At 43.1% G+C, this 24,027-nt stretch overlaps 1 protein-coding gene across 4 annotated transcripts in view; it reads right to left on the bottom strand.

Moving 5' to 3' along the window:
* Positions 1-24,027, bottom strand: part of NEK10 (NIMA related kinase 10) — a 259,563-nt gene that overhangs the window by 65,822 nt on the left and 169,714 nt on the right. For all 4 annotated transcript variants that reach the window (XM_044293922.1, XM_044293920.1, XM_044293921.1 and 1 more), the window contains exon 27: positions 8,541-8,721. In XM_044293922.1, coding sequence (XP_044149857.1) covers positions 8,541-8,721 — 181 coding nt within the window. The remainder of the gene's footprint in view (positions 1-8,540; positions 8,722-24,027) is intronic.

Genomic DNA, 24,027 nt, shown 5'->3' on the forward strand with positions numbered 1-24,027 from the left:
GAATATAGGGTCCGATTTGCAAAATCTGTAACAGTTCCCATATACTATGTGCCATGTAGTAATAATGGTGTCTTCTTATGTGGCAGAGGGGGCTGCACACCCCTGACCAACGGTGTCTGCCCATGATCGTCTGGACCAAATGGAGAAGAAAGAAAAGTGAACTCAACTTTGTGGAGACTTCACCTCTAAAGTCACTGGATCGGCTCTTTACTATTTCTTTTGAAATGTGTCTCTTTATTAGAATGTAATGTCTCTTTCAATTGATTCAGTGAGGGTGGCGCAATTTGCCTTCTCCGCCTAGGGCACCAAATTACCTCGTCTCAGGACTGTGTGTAGGTCCCACCTGCTCTTATATCCAGAATGGGCCCCCAAAGTAAATATGAGCACACAGCGAAAGCATAGCCACCTTTCATTCACTTCTATAAGAGTTCCAAAAATAGCCAAGCACTGGCTCAACTATTTCCGGCAGTCCAATAGAGGTGAATGAAAAGGTGGCTGTGCATGCACGGTGTGCTCTCATTCACTTTGGGGGACGTATACTGGAAGTAGGTGTGGGTTGCAGGGTTGGGACCTAGACCTACCTGATATTGGTGGTATATCCCAAAAATATTTCACCAATGTATCAGACGACCAAACCTGCTTTAGTAATGATCTCTCCACTGTAAAGAGTGCTTTAAAGATGCTACTGACAACCAATAGAAATTAAAATAGATAAGGTGATGAGAATTTCAGGACTATATTTAAAATGCCTTTTGATTGAATGTAGTATGCACTTTTCAAAAATAAAATGCATCTAATTTCAAGTGATAAAATAACACAAAAATAAAAATGACTAGAATTTGCTATAAAATTTCCATATAAAACTGTCCTATAAAAATGTTGACAATACAAAATTGTTGCAGGAATGGAAATGTGTAGTTTCCAACAGCTTTCCTTGGTGAAAACAACTGGTCAGTAAAGGCCCCATACACATTAGACTATTGTTAGCCAACTGGACGACAATCTAACGTGTATGGGGAGCTTCTGGCTCTTCCCCAACAGATGATGTCAGTGTAGAGGAGGATCAGGTGCACTGGCTTTCAATACTTTTTAGTGGTTTCTATTAAAATGGATAGAAAATTGTTTTCTTTTATTCCAGTCATAATATGTCCTAGTTACTGGGTAGATCTTATAAAATAAATGTGGTGGAGCAGAAAAAAGAACTAAACTCAAATAAAAAGTACTCTAGAGTGCAAAGGAGCTTTTAGCTAGACTTTCATGCTGGAATAGTTCCTCTATTTCATTCAGCATTTGCTGGGTCAAGGAATGGAAGTCAATCTGATGTTGTAAAATAGTCTTTCAGGCTGTAGCAGATATACGGTAGGATGTTAAAAAATAGATTTTGGTTGTTTGCTGTCATGGAACATATTTGTTTAGATGGTCCAAATTAGTTCTGAAGTATGTGATGATGACCTTAAAGATGTTTTTGAAGATTCCGTTACAATATAAATTGTGAGTGACTGTCTTTAGTAGTGGAACTACACAGAACTCTTTCTTTCTTTTGGACATGAACCAATCTGGATAATCTTTTTCCTTGTTGCATGGCCAGTTTAAAAGTTGGACACTGACTATATGTTAGCTGCCTCCACTAGGTGGCACTTACAGCTGGCTTTACCTTGGAAGTGAAAAAATCTGCATACCCAATACTTCCTGTAGACTTTCATACACCAAAATGTATCTTGATGGAGATAAAGGGAATGTCAAGGATAAGAAAAACATGGCTGCTTTTGTTCAAAAACTGTACCAAACATGTCCACCGCCTGTTTGTTTTACTGCATCTCAGCCCCCTTCAATTCAATGGAACTACACTGCAATAGTAGGCACAAGTCATAGAGAACTGTTGTAATTTTTTTTAGAAGTTACGTATTTCAAATTTTGTACAGTGTTACCTAAGGTAGCAATAAAGTAGTAATAGTTTTAGTACCATAGCACTACAGGAGTATAGTATATGACAGGTTGTTAAACACACTTAATCAAGGGCCAGACTGGCCATAGACCATACAGGGAAATCTCCCAGTAGGCTGATACCCAGGGGGCCACCCAAGCCCTCCTAACGGGTACATCTGATCCTCTCAGCATTAATCAATTAATGCTAGGAGCATCAGGTACCTATGCATCTGGCTGGCGGCTGAAGGTGTCCTCCTGAATTCAACTGTATTGTCGTCCTCAGGACAATGATACAGCTGAACACTGCAGCAGGGCATTTTGGGGCAGTATTTTGTGCTGCACTGTGGTATTTGGTTCTGCTGGGGCAGTATTTTGTGCTGCACTGCAGTATTTGGTTCTGCTGGGGCAGTATTTTGTGCTGCACTGCAGTATTTGTTTTTTGCTGGGGCAGTATTTTGTGCTGCACTGCAGTATTTGGTTTTGCTGGGGCAGTATTTTGTGCTGCACTGCAGTATTTGGTTTTGCTGGGGAGTATTTTGTGCTGCACTGCAGTATTTGGTTTTGCTGGGGCAGTATTTTGTGCTGCACTGTGGTATTTTGCTCGCTAAGGCAGTATTTTGTGCTGCATTTTGGTATTTGGTTCTGCTGTGTTGCACTAAAGGTATTCCTGGCCTCACCTACTTCTGTTGTCCCTGCCTACTTGTTTTTCTCCCCCTATTGTCAATTTGGACCCACCTACAACTTAGGGGACATGTCTAGGTTTTCTTCCTGGGCTACTATAAGTTCTCAGTCTGCCCCTGCACGTAGTCACTACTCTCTGCACCACTAGTTTACAACTATTTCAACCTGATGCAGCTGATCATCTGCAAAGTTCTGCTGCTGCTGGTAGCTGATGATGAAAATTCAGAAGTAAACAGGCCCTCCTGCTGTGGAGCAGCTCAGACACATACGATGGATTTTGTGTATCGGTCACATCAGTGCTTTCCATTCAAATACCAGGTGGTATTTTAATGCAAGTGTGAACAGCATCTAATAAAGATCTTTTAAAGACTAATATAGTCATTAGTAAGGGGAAATGTAGTCTTAAGAGTTCTTCTGGTAGATATTATTGAACTGTATATACGGGTTTGCAATGGAGGCTAAAACAATCTGAATGTTTTGTATGTAACGTATTTTTCACCCTATAAGATGCTCCAAAGTGTGGGGGGGGGGGGGGGGATGTCAGTGAGGTTTGATTAACCACCTCCGGACCGCCTAACGCAGATGTGCAGTCCGGAGGTGGCGGCCCTGCGCACAGTCACGCATATATGCGTCATCTCGCGAGGGCCGGGATTTCCTGTGAACGCGCGCACACAGGCGCGCGCGCTCACAGGAACGGAAGGTAAGCGAGTGGATCTCCAGCCTGCCAGCGGCGATCGCTCGCTGGCAGGCTGGAGATCCGAATTTTTTAACCCCTAACAGGTATATTAGACGCTGTTTTCATAACAGCGTCTAATATACCTCCTACCTGGTCCTCTGGTGGTCCCTTTTGTTAGGATCGACCACCAGAGGACTCAGGTAGGTCAGTACAGTCGCACCAAACACCACACTACACTACACCCCCCCCGTCACTTATTAACCCCTTATAAACCCCTGATCACCCATGATCACCCCATATAAACTCCCTGATCACCCCCCTGTCATTGATCACCGCCCTGTCATTGATCACCCCCCTGTCAGGCTCCGTTCAGACGTCCGTATGATTTTTACGGATCCACGGATACATGGATCGGATCCGCAAAACGCATACGGACGTCTGAATGGAGCCTTACAGGGGGGTGATCAATGACAGGCGGGTGATCACCCATATACACTCCCTGATCACCCCCTGTCATTGATCACCCCCCTGTCATTGATCACCCCCCTGTAAGGCTCCATTCAGACGTCCGCATGATTTTTACGGATCCATGGATACATGGATCGGATCCGCAAAACACATGCGGACGTCTGAATGGAGCCTTACAGGGGGTGATCAATGACAGGCGGGTGATCACCCATATACACTCCCTGATCACCCCCCCCTGTCATTGATCACCCCCCTGTAAGGCTCCATTCAGACGTCCGCATGCGTTTTGTGGATCCGATCCATGTATCCATGTATCCGTAAAAATCATGCGGATGTCTGAATGGAGCCTTACAGGGGGGGGTGATCAGTGACAGGGGGGTGATCACCCTGATCACCCCCTGTCATTGATAACCCCCCTGTAAGGCTCCATTCAGACGTCCGCATGTGTTTTGTGGATCCGATCCATGTATCCATGTATCCGTAAAAATCATGCGGATGTCTGAATGGAGCCTTACAGGGGGGGTGATCAGTGACAGGGGGTGATCACCCTGATCACCCCCTGTCATTGATAACCCCCCTGTAAGGCTCCATTCAGACGTCCGCATGTGTTTTGTGGATCCGATCCATGTATCCATGGATCCGTAAAAAATCATGCGGATGTCTGAATGGAGCCTTACAGGGGGGGTGATCAGTGACAGGGGGGTGATCACCCTGATCACCCCCTGTCATTGATAACCCCCCTGTAAGGCTCCATTCAGACGTCCGCATGTGTTTTGTGGATCCGATCCATGTATCCATGGATCCGTAAAAATCATGCGGATGTCTGAATGGAGCCTTACAGGGGGGGTGATCAGTGACAGGGGGGTGATCACCCTGATCACCCCCTGTCATTGATAACCCCCCTGTAAGGCTCCATTCAGACGTCCGCATGTGTTTTGTGGATCCGATCCATGTATCCATGGATCCGTAAAAATCATGCGGATGTCTGAATGGAGCCTTACAGGGGGGGGTGATCAGTGACAGGGGGGTGATCACCCTGATCACCCCCTGTCATTGATAACCCCCCTGTAAGGCTCCATTCAGACGTCCGCATGTGTTTTGTGGATCCGATCCATGTATCCATGGATCCGTAAAAATCATGCAGATGTCTGAATGGAGCCTTACAGGGGGGGTGATCAGTGACAGGGGGGTGATCACCCTGATCACCCCCTGTCATTGATAACCCCCCTGTAAGGCTCCATTCAGACGTCCGCATGTGTTTTGTGGATCCGATCCATGTATCCATGGATCCGTAAAAAATCATGCGGATGTCTGAATGGAGCCTTACAGGGGGGGTGATCAGTGACAGGGGGGTGATCACCCTGATCACCCTGATCACCCCCTGTCATTGATAACCCCCCTGTAAGGCTCCATTCAGACGTCCGCATGTGTTTTGCGGATCCGATCCATGGATCCGTAAAAATTATACGGACGTCTGAATGGAGCCTTACCAGGGGGGTGATCAATGACAGGGGGGTGATCAGGGAGTCTATATGGGTGATCAGCCCCCTGTCATTGATCACCCCCCTGTCATTGATCACCCCCCTGTCATTGATCACCCCCCCCTGGTAAGGCTCCATTCAGACATTTTTTTTGGCACAAGTTAGCGGAAATTTTTTGTTTGTTTTTGTTTTTTCTTACTAAGTCTCATATTCCACTAACTTGTGTCAAAAAATAAAATCTCCCATGAACTCACCATACCCCTCACGGAATGCAAATGCGTAAACATTTTTAGACATTTATATTCCAGACTTCTTCTCACGCTTTAGGGCCCCTAAAAAGCCAGGGCAGTATAAATACCCCACATGTGACCCCATTTCGGAAAGAAGACACCCCAAGGTATTCGCTGAGGGGCATATTGAGTCCATGAAAGATTGAAATTTTTGTCCTAAGTTAGCGGAAATTGAGACTTTGTGAGAAAAAAACAAAAAAAATCAATTTCCGCTAACTTATGCAAAAAATAAAAAATTTCTAGGAACTCGCCAGGCCCCTCATTGAATACCTTGGGGTGTCTTCTTTCCAAAGTGGGGTCACATGTGGGGTATTTATACTGCCCTGGCTTTTTAGGGGCCCGAAAGTGTGAGAAGAAGTCTGGGATCCAAATGTCTAAAAATGCCCTCCTAAAAGGAATTTGGGCCCCTTTGCGCATCTAGGCTGCAAAAAAGTGTCACACATGTGGTATCGCCGTACTCAGGAGAAGTTGGGCAATGTGTTTTGGGGTGTCATTTTACATATACCCATGCTGGGTGAGAAAAATATCTTGGTCAAATGCCAACTTTGTATAAAAAAATAGGAAAAGTTGTCTTTTGCCAAGATATTTCTCTCAGCCATCATGGTTATATGTAAAATGGCACCCCAAAACACATTCCCCAACTTCTCCTGAGTACGGCGATACCAGATGTGTGACACTTTTTTGCAGCCAAGGTGGGCAAAGGGGCACATATTCCAAAGTGCACCTTTCGGATTTCACAGGCCATTTTTTACAGATTTTGATTGCAAGGTACTTCTTACACATTTGGGCCCCTAAATTGCCAGGGCAGTATAACTACGCCACAAGTGACCCCATTTTGGAAAGAAGACACCCCAAGGTATTCCGTGAGGGGCACGGCGAGTTCCTAGAATTTTTTATTTTTTGTCACAAGTTAGCGGAAAATGATGATTTTTCTTTTTTTTTCTTTTTTCCTTACAAAGTCTCATATTCCACTAACTTGCGACAAAAACAAAAAAAATTCTAGGAACTCGCCGTGCCCCTCACGGAATACCTTGGGGTGTCTTCTTTCCAAAATGGGGTCACTTGTGGCGTAGTTATACTGCCCTGGCAATTTAGGGGCCCAAATGTGTAAGAAGTACCTTGCAATCAAAATCTGTAAAAAATGGCCTGTGAAATCCGAAAGGTGCACTTTGGAATATGTGCCCCTTTGCCCACCTTGGCTGCAAAAAAGTGTCACACATCTGGTATCGCCGTACTCAGGAGAAGTTGGGGAATGTGTTTTGGGGTGCCATTTTACATATAACCATGATGGCTGAGAGAAATATCTTGGCAAAAGACAACTTTTCCTATTTTTTTATACAAAGTTGGCATTTGACCAAGATATTTTTCTCACCCAGCATGGGTATATGTAAAATGACACCCCAAAACACATTCCCCAACTTCTCCTGAGTACGGCGATACCAGATGTGTGACACTTTTTTGCAGCCAAGGTGGGCAAAGGGGCACATATTCCAAAGTGCACCTTTCGGATTTCACTGGTCATTTTTTACACATTTCGATTGCAAAGTTCTTCTCACACATTTGGGCCCCTGAATTGCCAGGGCAGTATAACTACGCCACAAGTGACCCCATTTTGGAAAGAAGACACCCCAAGGTATTCCGTGAGGGGCATGGCGAGTTCCTAGAATGTTTTATTTTTTGTCGCAAGTTAGTGGAATATGAGACTTTGTAAGAAAAAAATAAAAATAAAAAATCATCATCATTTTCCGCTAACTTGTGACAAAAAATAAAATGTTCTATGAACTCACTATGCCCATCAGCGAATACCTTAGGGTGTCTACTTTCCGAAATGGGGTCATTTGTGGGGTTTTTCTACTGTCTGGGCATCGTAGAACCTCAGGAATCATGACAGGTGCTCAGAAAGTCAGAGCTGTTTCAAAAAGCGGAAATTCACATTTTTGTACCATAGTTTGTAAACGCTATAACTTTTACCCAAACCATTTTTTTTTTTTTGCCCAAACATTTTTTTTTTATCAAAGACATGTAGAACTATAAATTTAGCGAAAATTTTATATATGGATGTAGTTTTTTTTGCAAAATTTTACAGCTGAAAGTGAAAAATTTCATTTTTTTGCAAAAAAATCGTTACATTTGATTAATAACAAAAAAAGTAAAAATGTCAGCAGCAATAAAATACCACCAAATGAAAGCTCCATTAGTGAGAAGAAAAGGAGGTAAAATTCATTTGGGTGGTAAGTTGCATGACCGAGCGATAAACGGTGAAAGGAGTGTAGTGCCGAAGTGTAAAAAGTGCTCTGGTCATGAAGGGGGTTTCAGCTAGCGGGGTTGAAGTGGTTAATTTGGGGGTCTGATCTAAGGTCTCATTGGGGTCTTATTAATATGGGGGTCTAATTTTGAGGTCTTAATGCGGATCTTATTAACATTGGGTGTCTGAGCTCGGGTCTGATTGGGGGTCTTAACATTGGGGGTCTGATTGGGGCTTAGATGAGGTCTGATTAAAATTGGGGGTCTGATCTAAGGGCTAATTGGGGCTCTGAGCTAAGGTCTGGTTAACAATGAAGGTCTCATCGAAGGTCTGATGAAAAACATTTTTTTCCGTATTTTTCTCCTTTAAAACCTTATCTGCAGGTGTGTCGTATAGGGCGAAAAATACAGTAATTTTTAATTCTAACCAATGATCCTGTGCATTGAGTAGCAGATCTAAGTGGCACCTTTAAGAATAATACTCTGTAGCCATCTCATTCACCTAAGGCAGGCATGTCCAAACTGCGGCCCTCCAGCTGTTGCAAAACTACAACTCCCAGCATGCCTGGATAGCTTACAGCTATTAGGGCATGCTGGGAGTTGTAGTTTTGCAACAGCTGGAGGGCCGCAGTTTGGACATGCCTGACCTAAGGGAAAGCCTGGAATCACCAGACTAACCCTTGACCTTCTATTCATTTCACTTCCTAATTTCTATCTCAATAGATTTGTTCCTTCATACCAGCCATCACTTGACCAAGATGAAAAAAAAAATACCTTTGCCATGGTTGTCTATGGAGTAGCTATGGTCCGGGAGAAAAACATCAGAACCTTTATCACTCTTGTTTGGTTGCAATATCCCCATGGGTATGAAAGCGCTCTCTGAAATGTCACTCTTGCAGCTTGCTATTCCACTGCTACTGCTGCTACTGCTCATGCTGGATTTCTCATATTGGTCCTAAAATAAAATGTAAAAAAGAGGCAAACACAAATCAAATGGCCATCAACTTCAGCTGTACAATGTATATCATTCCTGTGTACATATATTGAAAATAAAAATAAAAATAATCAATTTAAAGGGAATGTCACCTTTTTTTTTCTGCCAGTTATTACCCAATTGTAAAACATATCCCTTTTTTTCTAATCTCTCTATATTCTTATTACAGATATTTTTTATTCTATTCTCTGAACATGATTATGGGGGTGGCCATCTTGTATGAGAATTTAGAAAGCATTTAAAGATTGCTTTATAGCAGCTACATGGTCCATAGACACAATGGTCAGGAGAGGACTCTGACTTCTAGGCATGCTCTGTGACCTGTGCAGAGGCAATTTTAAAAACAAAGAGCAGATAAGCTTTGCTAATCATCTCTTGTGAATGGAGGATCCTGTGTTATCTACATACAAAGGTTTTATCTATATACAAAGGTGATATATGCCATTTACTAAGGTATCTAAACTCACATATTAAGGAGATACCTGTCGCCATTTCTTTGGAGTTTCTGATATTTGTTTATGCAAAGATTTCTAAGAACAATTGATTTTAAAAGAAGTTATCCATTAGGCATATCACAATGTATCACAGTTTGCTTGGATTGTTCATGTTATATGGCTCACATTGGCTTAAAAATAAAAAAGCCATACTCACTGTGGACCCCTTTCTCCCCACCGCCGTTCTGAAGCTGCTCCCATCCCTGCTGCTATCTACTTCCTAGTACTGGTTTGACACACAATAAATGGCAGGAAGGTCAATGATTGGCTATATGTTTGCTGTGCTCGACTATCTCGGCTGTGCCCTTAAACATTTTAGCAGATTCAAGTCTGGCCCCAATGATATCCCCCACTCTGGGTGATAAAGAGGTAGTCCCGTTTTTGACTGTTAATGGAGCAGAAAGATAGTTGAGCGCAGTTCTTGTGTAGGAGTGGATGGGAAAGTAGTACCCTTCCCTTTTAACAAAACCCATCCGTGTTAGATTTGCCCTTAACCAGGAAGTGCTTGCCCGCTTGCTGGTCAGTGATAACGCCCCCTGTTGCCTCCTGAATGCAGACTTGCTTGTAAAAGTACATGCCAGCATCTCATACCAGGAGGATGGTACTGTGAGACTCACAGGTGCCCTCAATGATCAGGAACTTTGTTTGTTGGCCGTTAGTGATAAAACTCCATGGTCTATGTTTATGTCAGTACTCCCAGAAGAGGAGAAGGAAGCCCTGCTTGCGGGGCCCACAGATGTTGGCAAGCTCCCAGTTCCTCCTGTGGAAGTGGAGATGAAACCTGGCGCCCCATTTCCCAGGAAGATGCAGTATCTCTTGAGTATGGCACATTCAGTTGCCATATCTAAAACAGTCCGAGACTTTTTGAATAAGTGGTTATCAAGGAGATTTTGTACCCTGTGAAGCTCAAAGGAAAGTCAAATTGGATCTACGCCAGTCATTGCAAGAAAATGTCTTGTATGCTGTTGTTCCCCCTTGTGTGACTGCTGACCCTGACTCAAAGAATATGGATTTCAAATAAGATGGTAAAAATAGGTTTCTGGGCTGTGAAAAGTTGTGTAAAAGGAAGAAAAAAGATGTTACAGTCCAATACTTCCAGCCCAGTGATCCATTGATAGCATTGCCCAAAGATTCACAGTAATAGTTTTTATGTTCACAATTTTCAAGAAGTTGAAGACTGAAACCCAACTAAGCAACCACCACTCAACATCGCCCCCATATATTCTGTACTAGGGATAGGTGAGAATCTGACTTCCCATTGTATAAGTCCATTACGGAGGAGTCTATCCAATAGGGATAGGTTGTCTCCAAAGTTGTGAAACAACCAACAGGTACAATGGGACAGATTGTAGAACCCACTTAGATTAGGGACAGCATCCGGCCAATTGAAATGGTTTCAAAGGGGGGACTGAAGGAGATGTTGATATTATTCTTGATTAAGTAAGATGGCCCCATATCCTCCAGCTCTCAGCTAAAGCCTTATTAACTTAAGTTCCAAGAGGACCCTCCTCCCTGGTGTGGTATATATGACGTATGCTGTACTGCTGTTAGTGTGAAGCCATTAAAATATGGCGCTTACACTTAGATGTTTACATAGTTTGCATACCAAAGTTAGTAAAACAATGTATAATGTGCAGATGCCAAGTGTTATCTCTTTTCTTGTTTTTGTATTCTAGCCAATGGAACAATGCCACGAGCCTCAGGTGGGATGCCCCCTCTGATGTACTTCTAAAATGATTTCCTGTAATAAAGAAGAACTGCTTTGACCCTTGCCTGGTGTCAGTGTGGGTTCTTCCATGCATGTAAAATCCGAGGATTAAGATAATTTGGAGCAGTAGAGCAAACGTAATTGGCCCTGATTGAGGGCATCTTTAACATAGGCATTTCCTGTGTGTCAAGCCAGGGCCAGGAAGTGGAGAGCAGCAGTGACTGGAGCAGCTTTAGAATTTTAGCAATGGGCAGGGAGGGCGAGTATGGCTTTGTTTTTATTTTTAACCCACTGTGAGCCGCATACAAAAATCTAATACCACTGGACAAATCATATGAAAGAAACCAGGGTTTAGTGCAGGCTACTATTATTAACATTTAGAAATGATTTGCCATTTTATTCAATATGCTTTAGAAATATTCCCTTGATTCTCTCAACACCTGCCATTACCTGAAATAATCTATTACTCCCATTACTGCTGCTGTGCTGAAACGGACTTCCATATTTTGGCTCCCAATCTGTACTGTTTAGACTTATAAAACATGTGGATTTACAGTACACTGCTGCGGTTCAAAAAACATCATTATTCTGCTGTCTTACTCTACCAGATCGCAGCTTTCAGTCACAACAGAACATTAATATTACCGGGACACATTCCTACGGTGAAGGGTACCCTGAGAAAAGTTTTCTTCTTTCTGAGGCCATCATCCTGCTGAGTAAAAGGGCACTGCATGATTCAACTCTGTAGGCCTGACAAACTAAGTTTTCTCTTAAAAAGCACTACTAAAATAGCATTACTGTCATGATGCAGGCTATTGGTTTGATTAATAATATAGAGCAGTAGTCCCCAACCTTTTTTGCACCAAGGACCAGTTTCATGCAAGACAATTTTCCCAGTGACCGGGTGGGTTGGGGGGGTTCTGGGGCAGGGCTTATAGGGTGGGCAGGCTTAGGGGGTGCTGGTAAAACACACTTTGTTCTGGGCTGGGCACCTGTGAAAAAAGAGGCAGAGCAGGCAGAGAGAGAGAGAGACTGAGGCCAGCAGCAGCCATTTCAGTCAGATTAGAGCCAAAATTGCAGAATGGCTGTAATCTGACTAAAATGGCTGCTGCTGGCCTCAGTGAGACTCTCTGATGCTCTGAATGCCTCTCGCTGACACATCCCACTACCCTGCCCTGCTGCCCCTCAACATTCAATAAAATGTACTATTGATGGAGCTTTGGCTGCTGCTAGTTCTCCTTCTTGCTGCCTTCTTAGTTGACACAATGACACTTCTAATCTGCAGCCGCCCACAGACCCAGCCGAAGCTGTGCTGGCACTGAGAAGACTGGGGGCAGGCACTGAGAAGACTGGGGGCGGGCACTGAAAAGACTGGGGGTGGGCACATCGGCGCTGGCGGGGATAAAGCACAGCAGCTTCGGCTTCTGTGTCGGAGGAGGCGGAGCTGCCTGAAGTGAGTGACTGAGTCACAGAGCCCTCCTCTCTTCTCCTTCCATCGCGGCGCTGATGGGGGTGGGACCAACCCGGCTTTTAGAGTCTGCAGCAGGCAGTGCTGAGTGAAGTGCTGCTGCTGCAGATATGTAATTTGCTATTACTGTGGCGCAATCGCCATGCGCAATCACGGTCCTGGGTCGCGGCCCGGTGGTTGGGGACCGCTGATATAGCGTATAAGCCAAGTCCATAAATTCCTTGTCTGTGATTTCCAAAACAGTAGCTTTGATACTAGCAGAATGAAAGTCATACTCCAGTTCACATAACCATTTAACTTTCCGTTTTTATGATCTGCCAGAAAAATAAACGGATCCGTTATTATGAGCATCAGTTATGCTCAGTTAGCATCAGTTTTTGTCACTTCCACCAGAGATCAGTTATTTTTGACAGGAGAAAAAGTACTTCATACAGGACTTTTTGTCTCGTTAAAAATAACTGATGTTCAAAATAATGGATCTGTTGTTTTTTTTTATCTTTCTGTTGTGCTGATGGTTTAGAAGAACGAAAAATTAAACGTTCATGTGAAATCAGCCTAAGGCCGCCCATACACACAGGATAGCAGTCGGACGAATGCTCAGCCAACAGCTATCACTCCTGACTGCCTCATACACATGCCTGCTCAGTTGGGCCATGCAAGCATGTGTTCTCAGTATGAAGAGGAGGAGGAAGCTGTTGCCAGACTCCACTAGCAGTGGCGTATCTACCCGGGAACAAAAGTTTGGGAAAAGACTAATTACATACTCAGACCACAGCTAACTGAAGGAAACTTATGCTGGTTGTGTTGCGTTTTTTTTTAAGTTAATTTTCATATTTAACTCCAAAATAAGCCAGTACTAGTACCATCTTCTTCTGTTGTCCTGTAAAATGTACTATCACCAAGTGTCATGGTGTGGGGAGCCATTAGCTACCAAGGCTGTTCCCATTGGGTATTCATAGAGGGAACATTGACCAGCCTTCAGTATGTCCAAGACATCATGGAACCAGTCGTACTGCCTTTTTTTGACTCAGTTATGAGATGTGGTGTCCCAACAAAATAATTCCACCCCCCTTCTCACTGCCTGCATGACCCACAAGCTTTTTAAGGTATCCAGCAGCTTCACTGGCCAGCTTAATTACTGAGAATGTTTATGAATAGATGAGGGGCAACAGATCTCCCATGCACATCAGCCAACAAGCGACTTGGCCGAAGTAGGGGTCCAAATTCAAATTACAAACCACAGGAGGATATCCAGCATCTGGAGGCTACCATGCCAAAGCGGAGGCCTATCACAGCAAGGGGAGATGTCACCAATTATTAATGTGACCATGCTTCAACATATAACCTGCTTCAGAACCCAACATAAAGGGTGCACCACCTTGGTTGTGTGATCATCGACCTACAGTAGCATCACTAGCAGTTTATACTTTGTCAGGCTCCAGCCAATTGTATTATGCTTTCCAGGTGCTCTTTATTCTTCATTTTCCACTAGTGTATATATCGATTTATAACAATTTCTGCATTACTTTCCTATATTTCCTATCCCAATAATTTTCTTACATCTCAGACGTGTGAGCCGCATCTAACTGACATTTATGGCATATCCTAGCGGTATGCCATAAATGTCCCAGATGGGACAACCCCTTAGTTTAACTGAATGGTCAAGCAACCAAATCTCATACTGTCAGGTTTCAGCTGTGGTTAGCATATAAATTCCTTAGTTATTTTCCAATGAAGAACCACATTCCTGTAAAGCAAGGCATAACATCAGCACTTTTCCATCATGCTTCCTGAAAATGACATGACAACAAACACTTAATCCAAGCAGAGTAAGTAAGTGGATTATCTGATGCACAAAGAGAACTGAACAGCCCAACTCAGGCAAACCATACAATTAAATAGCTTTCAGTATTGACCATCCTAGCTTTAATCTTTCAGTATTGACCATCCTAGCTTTAATCAATGCTACCAGGGGCTTATTTAATAAAATTAAAAAAAGGGGCAATTATGCAGAATCTTTTAGTACTGGCCATTGTAGCTTTGATCAATGCTACTAGGGGATAATTTAATAAAAAAATAAAAGGCAATTAACAAAATTATTTAAAAGCATTTTGTGGTTTGGAAAATATTTCATGAACAGATTATTAATAGTGATAACAACAATAATGATAATATTTGGCAAAGATAATTGCTTAAATGACTTGCATCCTTTGTAAAGCTGTCATAGATGGGAACATATGCTCCTGTGACCAGAATTTGGATATGTTTCATTACTGAGATACAAAAGCAGAATTGAAAGGTTGGGAATCATTTTCACAAGATGATTAAAAAAACTGAAGCTTTTATCATTTAATACTAAGAAACTCAATGGAACTGATAATTTTATCATCATAGATGGCTACTTAATTATTGCTTTATCTACAGTATGGTCAACTTAGGTGTGAATATCCATAATAATGTCAACATTATTTTAAGGTTATAGTTCACTTGGGAACAGAAAAACAGCCGGTAGACATATCGATCTATATGGATCCATACTTTACAAGCCTTGGCTTTCTTCTTAGGGGTTGTAATAGAGATATTGTAGTCACTTCACTTTGAGTTAAGACTTTGGTCCTCAAGACCTTTTTTTCTCGTTTTGCAGAAAATATATAAATGCATAGCTTATGAAATTGATCTTATGTCAACCCTTGAGGAGCAGCTCATTCATGTTAATCTTAAAAAAAATAGAACCATGGAAGAAAGATTATGTGATTCTTTGCTACAGTATCACAGGTATCTGAAAGAAGGTAAAAAAAAACTCTGTGTGTCGGTGTTGATACATTCCTATAGACATCTGCTAACTCCTTGTTAAAGAAATTGTCTCCTGATCAACTTTTAATCACCTAGAACACACGCTCTACCAGCGCTCCATTGAAACGACAGCCACAGGACCCTTCTTCTCATGATCAGTGGTGGTTCCAACTGTGGGACCCCAAGCAATCAGCTTTTCATCTATCCTGTCAATAGGTTATAAGTTTTGATCTTGGGACAACCCCTTTAAAGGGTTGTTACATCACTTTCCAAATATGAATTACACTCCTAGCAAAACAGGGAAACGGCTGTTTTTGTAGGGTAAAGATGTGGCCTGCAATAAAGTTACCCTGCAGCAGCCTCAAAATGAGTCCAGCAGAATGGGAGCAGTCAGACAGCAACTTTCTGTTCTAGCACATAGAGGCAGATCCTGAGCAGAAGACATCCCTCTATGACATCCATATATCTTACTAGGGTATATGGACAGGGGTTGTATTTTTCAGACAAACCCTTTAAATGGGTTAATCCATGACTAATGTAAAATGTGAAAACCAGACACCATAGTACATGACAATCTATTTCTAACAAAACTAGAACCAACCCAGTACCTCACATGAATCCAGAGATCTCCCCATTCATTACTCTGCGACATTTATATCAAGCTGGCAGCTCAAGGGGAGTGTCCTTTCTGCTGCAGTTCAGGAGGCGTGTCTTTTCTTTTGCAGCTCTCTCCCTATCACAGCTCAGGAGACAGTTTAGGAATGAAACTGAGCATGTGTGACCATCTCAGTGAGCCAGACAACGAAATAAGAAAAAAACAACAACAACCAGCAAGTAGTGCTATACAGATACATTCTATTGAATAACTCAGGGGCTATGCTATATTTTTAATTACATGCAATTACAAAAGAATTCAGATCCAGATGCCAGTTTACAAAATGTAGAATATTTTACATGAGATAATCCATTTAAAATCTTACAGGGCATCTGTCAGCAACTGTTGAATATTTTTCGTGCGACAGCCCCTTTATCACACATCAACAATTGTGCCTTACTGATAGGCTTAGATATTTTGTAAAAGTGTATTTGAATGATCTCCAACAAAAAAAAAAACTGAACTAGTTAAATGCTTCCAATAATAGAACGTGTTAAAATCTGTTTATTGACAGCTTCCTAAGGTCAAACATTCCCAGTAACATGGCAAGAAAAAGTGTAAAAGCAAAATATTATACCCAACCAAGCAGAAAAGCTAAAATGACAAATGGAACCTTAGTAAACTGATATTGAATTATAACTCCACTTTTTAGATGGAAAATGTGAAAATCTTTACTGTTGAGGTTCATTCCCTGAAGGGAGCACTATAAGTTAAAGCAATCCTACACTACTTTCTTTCTATTTAAGAGGGTTAAACTCCTTGAAGTGACCCATTTTTCAAATCTGACATGTGTCAGGTTTTTTTTGGGTAATAACTTTGGAACGCTATTACTAATCCAAGTCATTCTGGGACTGTGTTCTCTTGACACATCATACTTTAGGTTAGCGGTGAATTTTAGTTGATACATTTTACCTTTATGCATTAAAAAATCAAAAATTCTGAAAAATTCTGAAAAATTAGCTATTTTCAAAATTAGAATTTCTCTTCTTTTAAGATGGATAGTGATACTTCATAAAATAGTTATTGCTTTACATGCCCCATGTGTCTACTTTATGTTGGCATCATTTTTTAAATGTCATTTTATTTTTTCAGGAAATTTAACTTTTTTTAAGAAAATTGCTAAAACCCACTTTTCTAAGGGCCAGTTCAGTTATGAAGCTACTTTTTGGGACTTACATAGTAGAAACCACCCATAAATGACCTCATTTTAGAAACTAAACCCCTAAAATTATTCAAAACGGATTTTTACAAACTTTGTTAACCCTTTAGGTACTCCACAAGAATTAAAGCAAAATGGAGGGAAAAGTTAAATTTTTTTTTTTTGTGTGCAGATTTTCCATTTTGATAAATTTTTCCTGTAACACAGCAAGAGTTAACAGCCAAACAAACCTCAGTATTTATTACTCTGATTCTGCAGTTTACATAAACACCCCATATGTGATCGTAAACTGCTGTATGGGCACATGCTATTTTTGATGGGGTTCCTCTTACAGTAAATATGAAATTATAATGTTATTCTGTAGGTTGATACGGTTATGGCAATACCAAATTTATATAGTTTGGTTATGTTTTACTACTTTTTCAGCATAAAATCACCTTGGTGTTTTGAATTATATTTTGAATCATCATATACTAAAATCGATAATATTTTTATTTTTTCGTCAATGTAGCTGTGTGAGGGCTTGTTTTTTGTCGGACGGGCTGTAGTTTTTATTGGTATCATTTTGGGGTGCATATGACATTTTGATCGCTTGTTATTTATATTTTTGTGGAGGTGAGGGGACAAAAACAGCAATTCTGTCATTGTTTTACAGCGTTCACTACACAGAGTTATTAACATGACACTTCCATAGATCAGGTTGTTACGGATGCGGCGATACCAATTATGTGTAGATATTTTCATTTTTTTATTTTATTTAAGACTTATAAATGAACTGATATGACAAAAGACAATTTTTTATTTTTTTTTAGATCTTTAAGATCCAGTGGGCCTGAGGGCTATACAGTGCATTGCAATAGTCATCTATTGCAATGCACTGTATAGTCAGTGCTACACTTACACTAAGGCTGATCGGACCCTCAGGGTCTGATCAGCCTTAGATACATGGCAGCCCGGAGACCTTTGCAAGGTGTCCGGTTGCCATGGTAACCATCAGGCCGCTGCCATCGCAGCAGCAGCGGCACGATGGAAGAGAGAGAGAGCTCCCTCCCTCTCAACCCCATGGATGTCGCGGGCGGCTACTGATCGCGGCTGTCAGCACCGATTTTGGTCGCTGCAGTAGAGTGTCAGCTGTAAATTACAGCAGACACTCTCTGCTGATGGCAGCAGATGCCGACACAGAGCCGCTGCCTTCAATGCCGACACAGAGGAGCAGGGGGAATAAGGGGAAGGGGGGAAATGGCGGCATCTCGGGGCATTAACAGGGGCACTGGGTGGGCACTAAATTCACTGGGGGCACGGAAATCATCAGGAGCACGGCGGCACACAGGGGGTCTTACCCTATTTCAGGCTGCGATCTCCAGAGTAGAGCTGTCCGGTTCATGAACGAATTATTCTTTTGAATCGATTCTTTTCACTGAACTGGAGGAGTCGATTCATTTGACTGAGCTGATCCGTTGTGTGTGATGTAGCAGAGACTCTAGCAGGTCTTGTGTAACATGATCCTAGAGAGAAACCAGGCTTCTGCCAGTCCCTCCCTCCCAGCCCACCCCGGCTACCAATCAGATCTGTAAAGCAAGCACTGAGTCACACACAGTCTAAGAATCTAATAAGTCTACTAGTTAAAAGAATCGAATGATTCTACTTTTAGGGTACTTTCACACTTTTCCAGCATTGAGTTCTGTCAAAAGGGCTCAATGCCGGAAAAGAACTGATCAGTTTTATCCCCATGTATTCTGAATGGAGAGAAATCCGTTCAGGATGCATCAGGATGTCTTCAGTTCAGTCTTTTTGACTGATCAGGCAAAAGAGAAAACCGCAGCATGCTACGGTTTTATCTCCGGCCCAAAAAACTGAAGACTTGCCCGAATGCTGGATCCAGCATTTTTTTCCATAGGAATGTATTAGTGCTGGATCCGGCATTCAAAATACCGGAAGGCCAGATCCGTCCTTCCGGTATGCGCATGCGCAGCCCGTTTAAAATGTGAAAAAAAAAATGCCGGATCCGTTTTTCCGGATAACACTGGAAAGATGGATCCAGCGTTTCAATGCATTTTTCTGATCCTGATCAGTCTTACAAATGCCATCCGGAAATGCTTGCCGGATCACTGAGTTAAAGAATCGTGAGTCATCAGATAAGTTACCGAGTTAAAAGAATGGTGTGTCACCTCCAGTAGAACAATACACTGAGTCTAATGACCAGGTTGCAGCAGTGATAAGGGACAGACAGCAGAGAGATAATAGAAATGACAGAGTTTAGATTAGAGGAGATCCTCATTCAGATTGAATTAACCCTTTAGGATCAAACTGGCTTCTCAAGGAGATATGTATGTTAAAGGTACAGTGTCACGAGGGTGTCAAGAGCCACGTCTGACTCCGTTATACCCGGGGTCAGGAAGTCGCAGCGGGTGGCTGCGCGCTCTATGTCTAAAGATCACAGTGTTTCTTAGTGTTTGTTTTCTGTGTTTGCCTTGCTATCCTTTTTGTCTCACTCAGGGATCCGTAGCTTCTCCTCCTCAGCTGTTTCTTGTCTGCCACTCCCAAACTCCTTATATTCTCCTCTCACACTTCTCTTGTTGCCAGTTATAGAGCTTCCTGCCTGGACATCTATGCTGACCCACTGGAGCTGAGAATCTGGTTGTTGTTCCAGAGTGCTACCCTCCGGATCCCTGTTGGGCTTTTGTTGTCTCCTGTTGTTGCCCACCTGGGATTATATGTTTAGTTTGTATTGTCTGTCCTCCCCTTGGTGTTTTCCTTTAGAGCTAGTGGTGCGGACTAGTGTTCCCACCGCCCTGTTCACTATCTAGGGCTCATCCTAGGGAAAGCCAGGGTTTTAGGCACGTGATCGGCGTACGGGTGAGGAACCCGTCTAGGGACGACAGGGCAGCCAGGCGCCAGCCGCAAGGTGAGTCAGGGGTCACCACCTTCCCTCTCACTAGGGCAGGGCCTCCCTCTTTTCCTCCCTCCGTGTCACTTATGTGACAGTTACGCCGATCGTGATATTATAACTGGCCCTTATTTTTTTTTGAGAAAAAAAAAAATATATATATAATTTATTTTATTTTTTTCTCTACTTAGAATCCAATATGGATCCTATTGCTGCTTTGGCAAAACAGCTTCAAGGCCTGTCTTTGGAGGTGGCAGGATTGAAGGCGTCTGTCCTCCAACAGCAGCAGCAAATGCAGCAGACCGTAAGCCCAGCGGTTGCTATGGGTAACCAGGTTGTTACAGAACCCAAGGTTGTTCTTCCTGACAGATTCTCTGGGGGAAGGGACAAATTTGTGTTGTTCCGTGAGGCCTGCAAATTATATTTTAAGCTGCGCCCTTACTCCTCAGGTAATGAAGAACAGCGGGTGGGGATTGTTATTTCCCTGCTTCAGGGGGACCCGCAATCCTGGGCGTTCTCGTTACCCCCTGGTTCCCAGGCTCTCCGGTCAGTGGAGGAATTTTTTGGGGATTTGGGTCTCATATATGATGACCCTGACTGCGTCGCCCTGGCTGAGTCGAAGTTACGGAGACTCCTACAGGGAGATCGGCCAGCAGAGGAATATTACTCAGAGTTCCGCAGGTGGGCTACGGATACTCAGTGGAACGACCCGGCTCTCAGGAGTCAGTTCTGCTCTGGGTTATCTGAAAGGGTTAAGGATGCGCTGGCGCTGTATGAGACCCCCCTTTCCCTTGATGCTGTTATGTCCCTCTCTATCAGGATAGATAGACGTCTTAGGGAGAGATCGAAAATTCCTGAGCAATCGGTAACCTCTCCCAAGCAGCAGTTAGTCTGTACTGACTTGGATGAGCCTATGCAGCTAGGAGGAACTTCTCGTCAGGTCCGTCCTCCTGAGGTTCGCCGTAGGTGGGGGGCTTGTTTTTTCTGTGGGGGGAAGGGTCATTTCATTAACGTCTGTCCCTCCTTTCCCAAAAACCAAAAGACCGTCGGAAAACTACTAACCCCAGGCTGTGCGGAGGATGTCAGCCGGGGGGTATACGTTTCCTCCATACGAACATCTCAATTTGTGTTACCAGCGGTTATTGTTTTTGGTGTTAAGACGGAGTCTATTTCTTTTTTTCTAGACAGTGGTGCAGGGGTAAATTTGATAGATGCCCATTTTGCCCGCACTATGGGTTTGTCTCTCTGTACGCTGCAGAGACCCATTCCCATATTCGCTATTGACTCTGCTCCTCTGTCTCAGAGAAACCTCACTCACGTTGTCCATAACTTACATCTTCGGGTAGGGGACCACCATAAGGAGCGTCTTTCATGTTACGTTCTGGAGGGCCTTCCCTCTCCTGTGGTATTGGGTCTTCCCTGGTTGGTAGCGCACAATCCAGTGGTGGATTGGCAGGCCAGGGAGATATTGGAGTGGAGTGAGCATTGCAGAGAGAATTGCTTAAATAACAATTGCTTAATCGCCTCCATAGCTTCCCTACCTACATTTATTTCGGACTTTGAGGACGTTTTTTCTGAAAAGGGTTGTCAGAAGCTACCACCTCATCGTCCTTATGATTACCCGGTTAACCTGATTCCCGGTGCAAAATTACAAGTCCAGGTTGTATAATCTTTCGGGTCCCGAGAGACAAGCCATGAAAGATTATATCTCCGAGAGTCTGGCCAAGGGACACATCAGACCCTCTTCTTCACCCGTGGCTGCAGGGTTTTTCTTTGTTAAAAAGAAAGATGGGGGCCTGCGTCCTTGCCTAGATTTCCGTGAGCTAAACCGGATAACCGTCCGAGACCCATACCCTCTTCCTCTCATTCCTGACCTTTTTAATCAGATTGCGGGTGCTAAGTGGTTCTCCAAACTTGATCTTAGGGGGGCCTACAATCTGATTCGTATCAAGGAAGGGGATGAGTGGAAGACAGCTTTTAACACCCCTGAGGGGCATTACGAAAATTTAGTCATGCCTTTCGGTCTGACCAATGCCCCTGCTGTCTTCCAACATTTCGTTAATGATATTTTTAGTCATCTCATCGGCAGGTTTGTAGTCATATACCTAGATGGTATCTTAATTTATTCGGCTGATCTGAAAACACATGAAGTACATGTCAGGCAAGTACTGCAGGTCCTACGGACGAATAAATTATATGCGAAAATTGAAAAATGTGTCTTCGCCGTTCAGGAAATACAATTCCTGGGATATCTATTATCTGCTTCAGGTTTCCGTATGGATCCTGGGAAGGTCCAGGCAATTTTAGATTGGGATCTTCCTGAGAACCTTAAAGCTCTACAACGGTTTTTGGGTTTCGCAAATTTCTACAGAAAGTTTATTAAAAATTATTCAGTGATCGTTAAACCCCTTACTGACATGACTAGGAAGGGGACTGATTTTTCTAAATGGTCTGACGCCGCTAAAATTGCATTTTCATCTCTAAAAGAGAGATTTACCTCGGCACCTGTCCTAATTCAACCTGATGTCTCCCAGCCTTTTATTGTTGAAGTTGATGCGTCGGAGGTGGGAGTGGGGGCTGTATTGTCTCAGGGTCCGTCTCCTGGCAAATGGCGTCCTTGCGCTTTCTTTTCCAAAAAATTATCTGCAGCAGAAAAGAACTATGATATTGGAAATAGGGAACTGTTGGCGATTAAACTGGCGTTTGAAGAGTGGCGTCACTTCTTAGAGGGAGCAATCCACCCCGTCACGGTAATTACGGATCACAAAAACCTTCTGTACCTAGAATCGGCTAAGCGTCTCACCCCTAGACAAGCTAGGTGGTCGCTATTCTTTACCAGATTTAACTTTGTAATCACCTATCGTCCTGGGGCAAAAAATACCAAGGCAGACGCATTGTCTCGTAGTTTCCCTGGAGGGGGTAATGTTAGTGATCCGGTACCTATTTTACAAAGAGGAGTGGTTGTCTCTGCTGTACACTCTGTTCTAGAGGGAAAGGTGTTAGAGGCCCAGGGGGACGCCCCGGCCTCTTGCCCCTCAGAGAAATTGTACCGTTAAACCTGCGTCTTGAGTTATTGAAGGAACATCATAATTCGGCACTTGCTGGGCACCCGGGTAGTAAAGCAACCTTGGAGCTATTGTCTCGTCGTTTTTGGTGGCCAAGGTTGCGTCAGGATGTAATAGATTTCGTGTCTACTTGTTCTACTTGTGCACGCGCGAAAGTCTCTCATACACGTCCAGCAGGGTCTTTATTGCCACTTTTCATCCCCAATAGACCATGGACACATCTATCAATGGATTTCATCACTGACTTACCTTTGTCTGCGGGTAAAACAGTTATCTTGGTAGTAGTAGACAGGTTTAGCAAAATGGTACACTTTATTGCGCTACCCGCACTTCCTAATGCTAAGACTCTTGCTCAGGTGTTTATCAGTGAAATCGTGAAGCTTCACGGGGTCCCTTCCGATGTGGTTTCGGATCGGGGGACCCAGTTTATTTCTAAGTTTTGGAAAGCTTTTTGTACCCGTTTAGGGGTACACTTATCCTTTTCCTCAGCTTTCCATCCTCAGTCGAATGGACAGACTGAGCGTACCAACCAAAACCTAGAAACATATTTAAGGTGTTTTGCGTCTGAAAACCAAGAGGTGTGGTCATCATATTTACCGTTAGCCGAGTTTGCCATAAATAATCGCCGTCAGGAATCCACTGGCAAGTCACCATTTCTTGGTGCATACGGTTTTCATCCCCAATTTTGTACTTTCAAAGAGGGGGGGTCTTCTGGGGTTCCCGAAGAGGAACGGTTTTCTTCATCTCTTTCATCGGTATGGCAGAAGGTGCAAGCTAACTTGAAAAATATGAGTGGTAAATACAAATGCATGGCCGATAAGAAACGGTCGCCAGGTCCGGACCTAGGAGTAAATGACTGTGTGGTTGTCTACTAGGAATATTAAGTTGAAGGTTCCCTCTTGGAAACTGGGTCCTAGGTTCATTGGTCCTTATAAAATTGTAGCCGTCATTAACCCTGTGGCTTTTCGCCTGGAGCTACCTCAGACTTTTAAGATCCATAACGTCTTCCATAAGTCGTTGCTCAAGAAGTATGTTCCA

The sequence above is a fragment of the Bufo gargarizans genome, chromosome 5 (genome assembly GCF_014858855.1).
Source record: "Bufo gargarizans isolate SCDJY-AF-19 chromosome 5, ASM1485885v1, whole genome shotgun sequence".
In the NCBI taxonomy this organism is placed as follows: domain Eukaryota; kingdom Metazoa; phylum Chordata; class Amphibia; order Anura; family Bufonidae; genus Bufo; species Bufo gargarizans.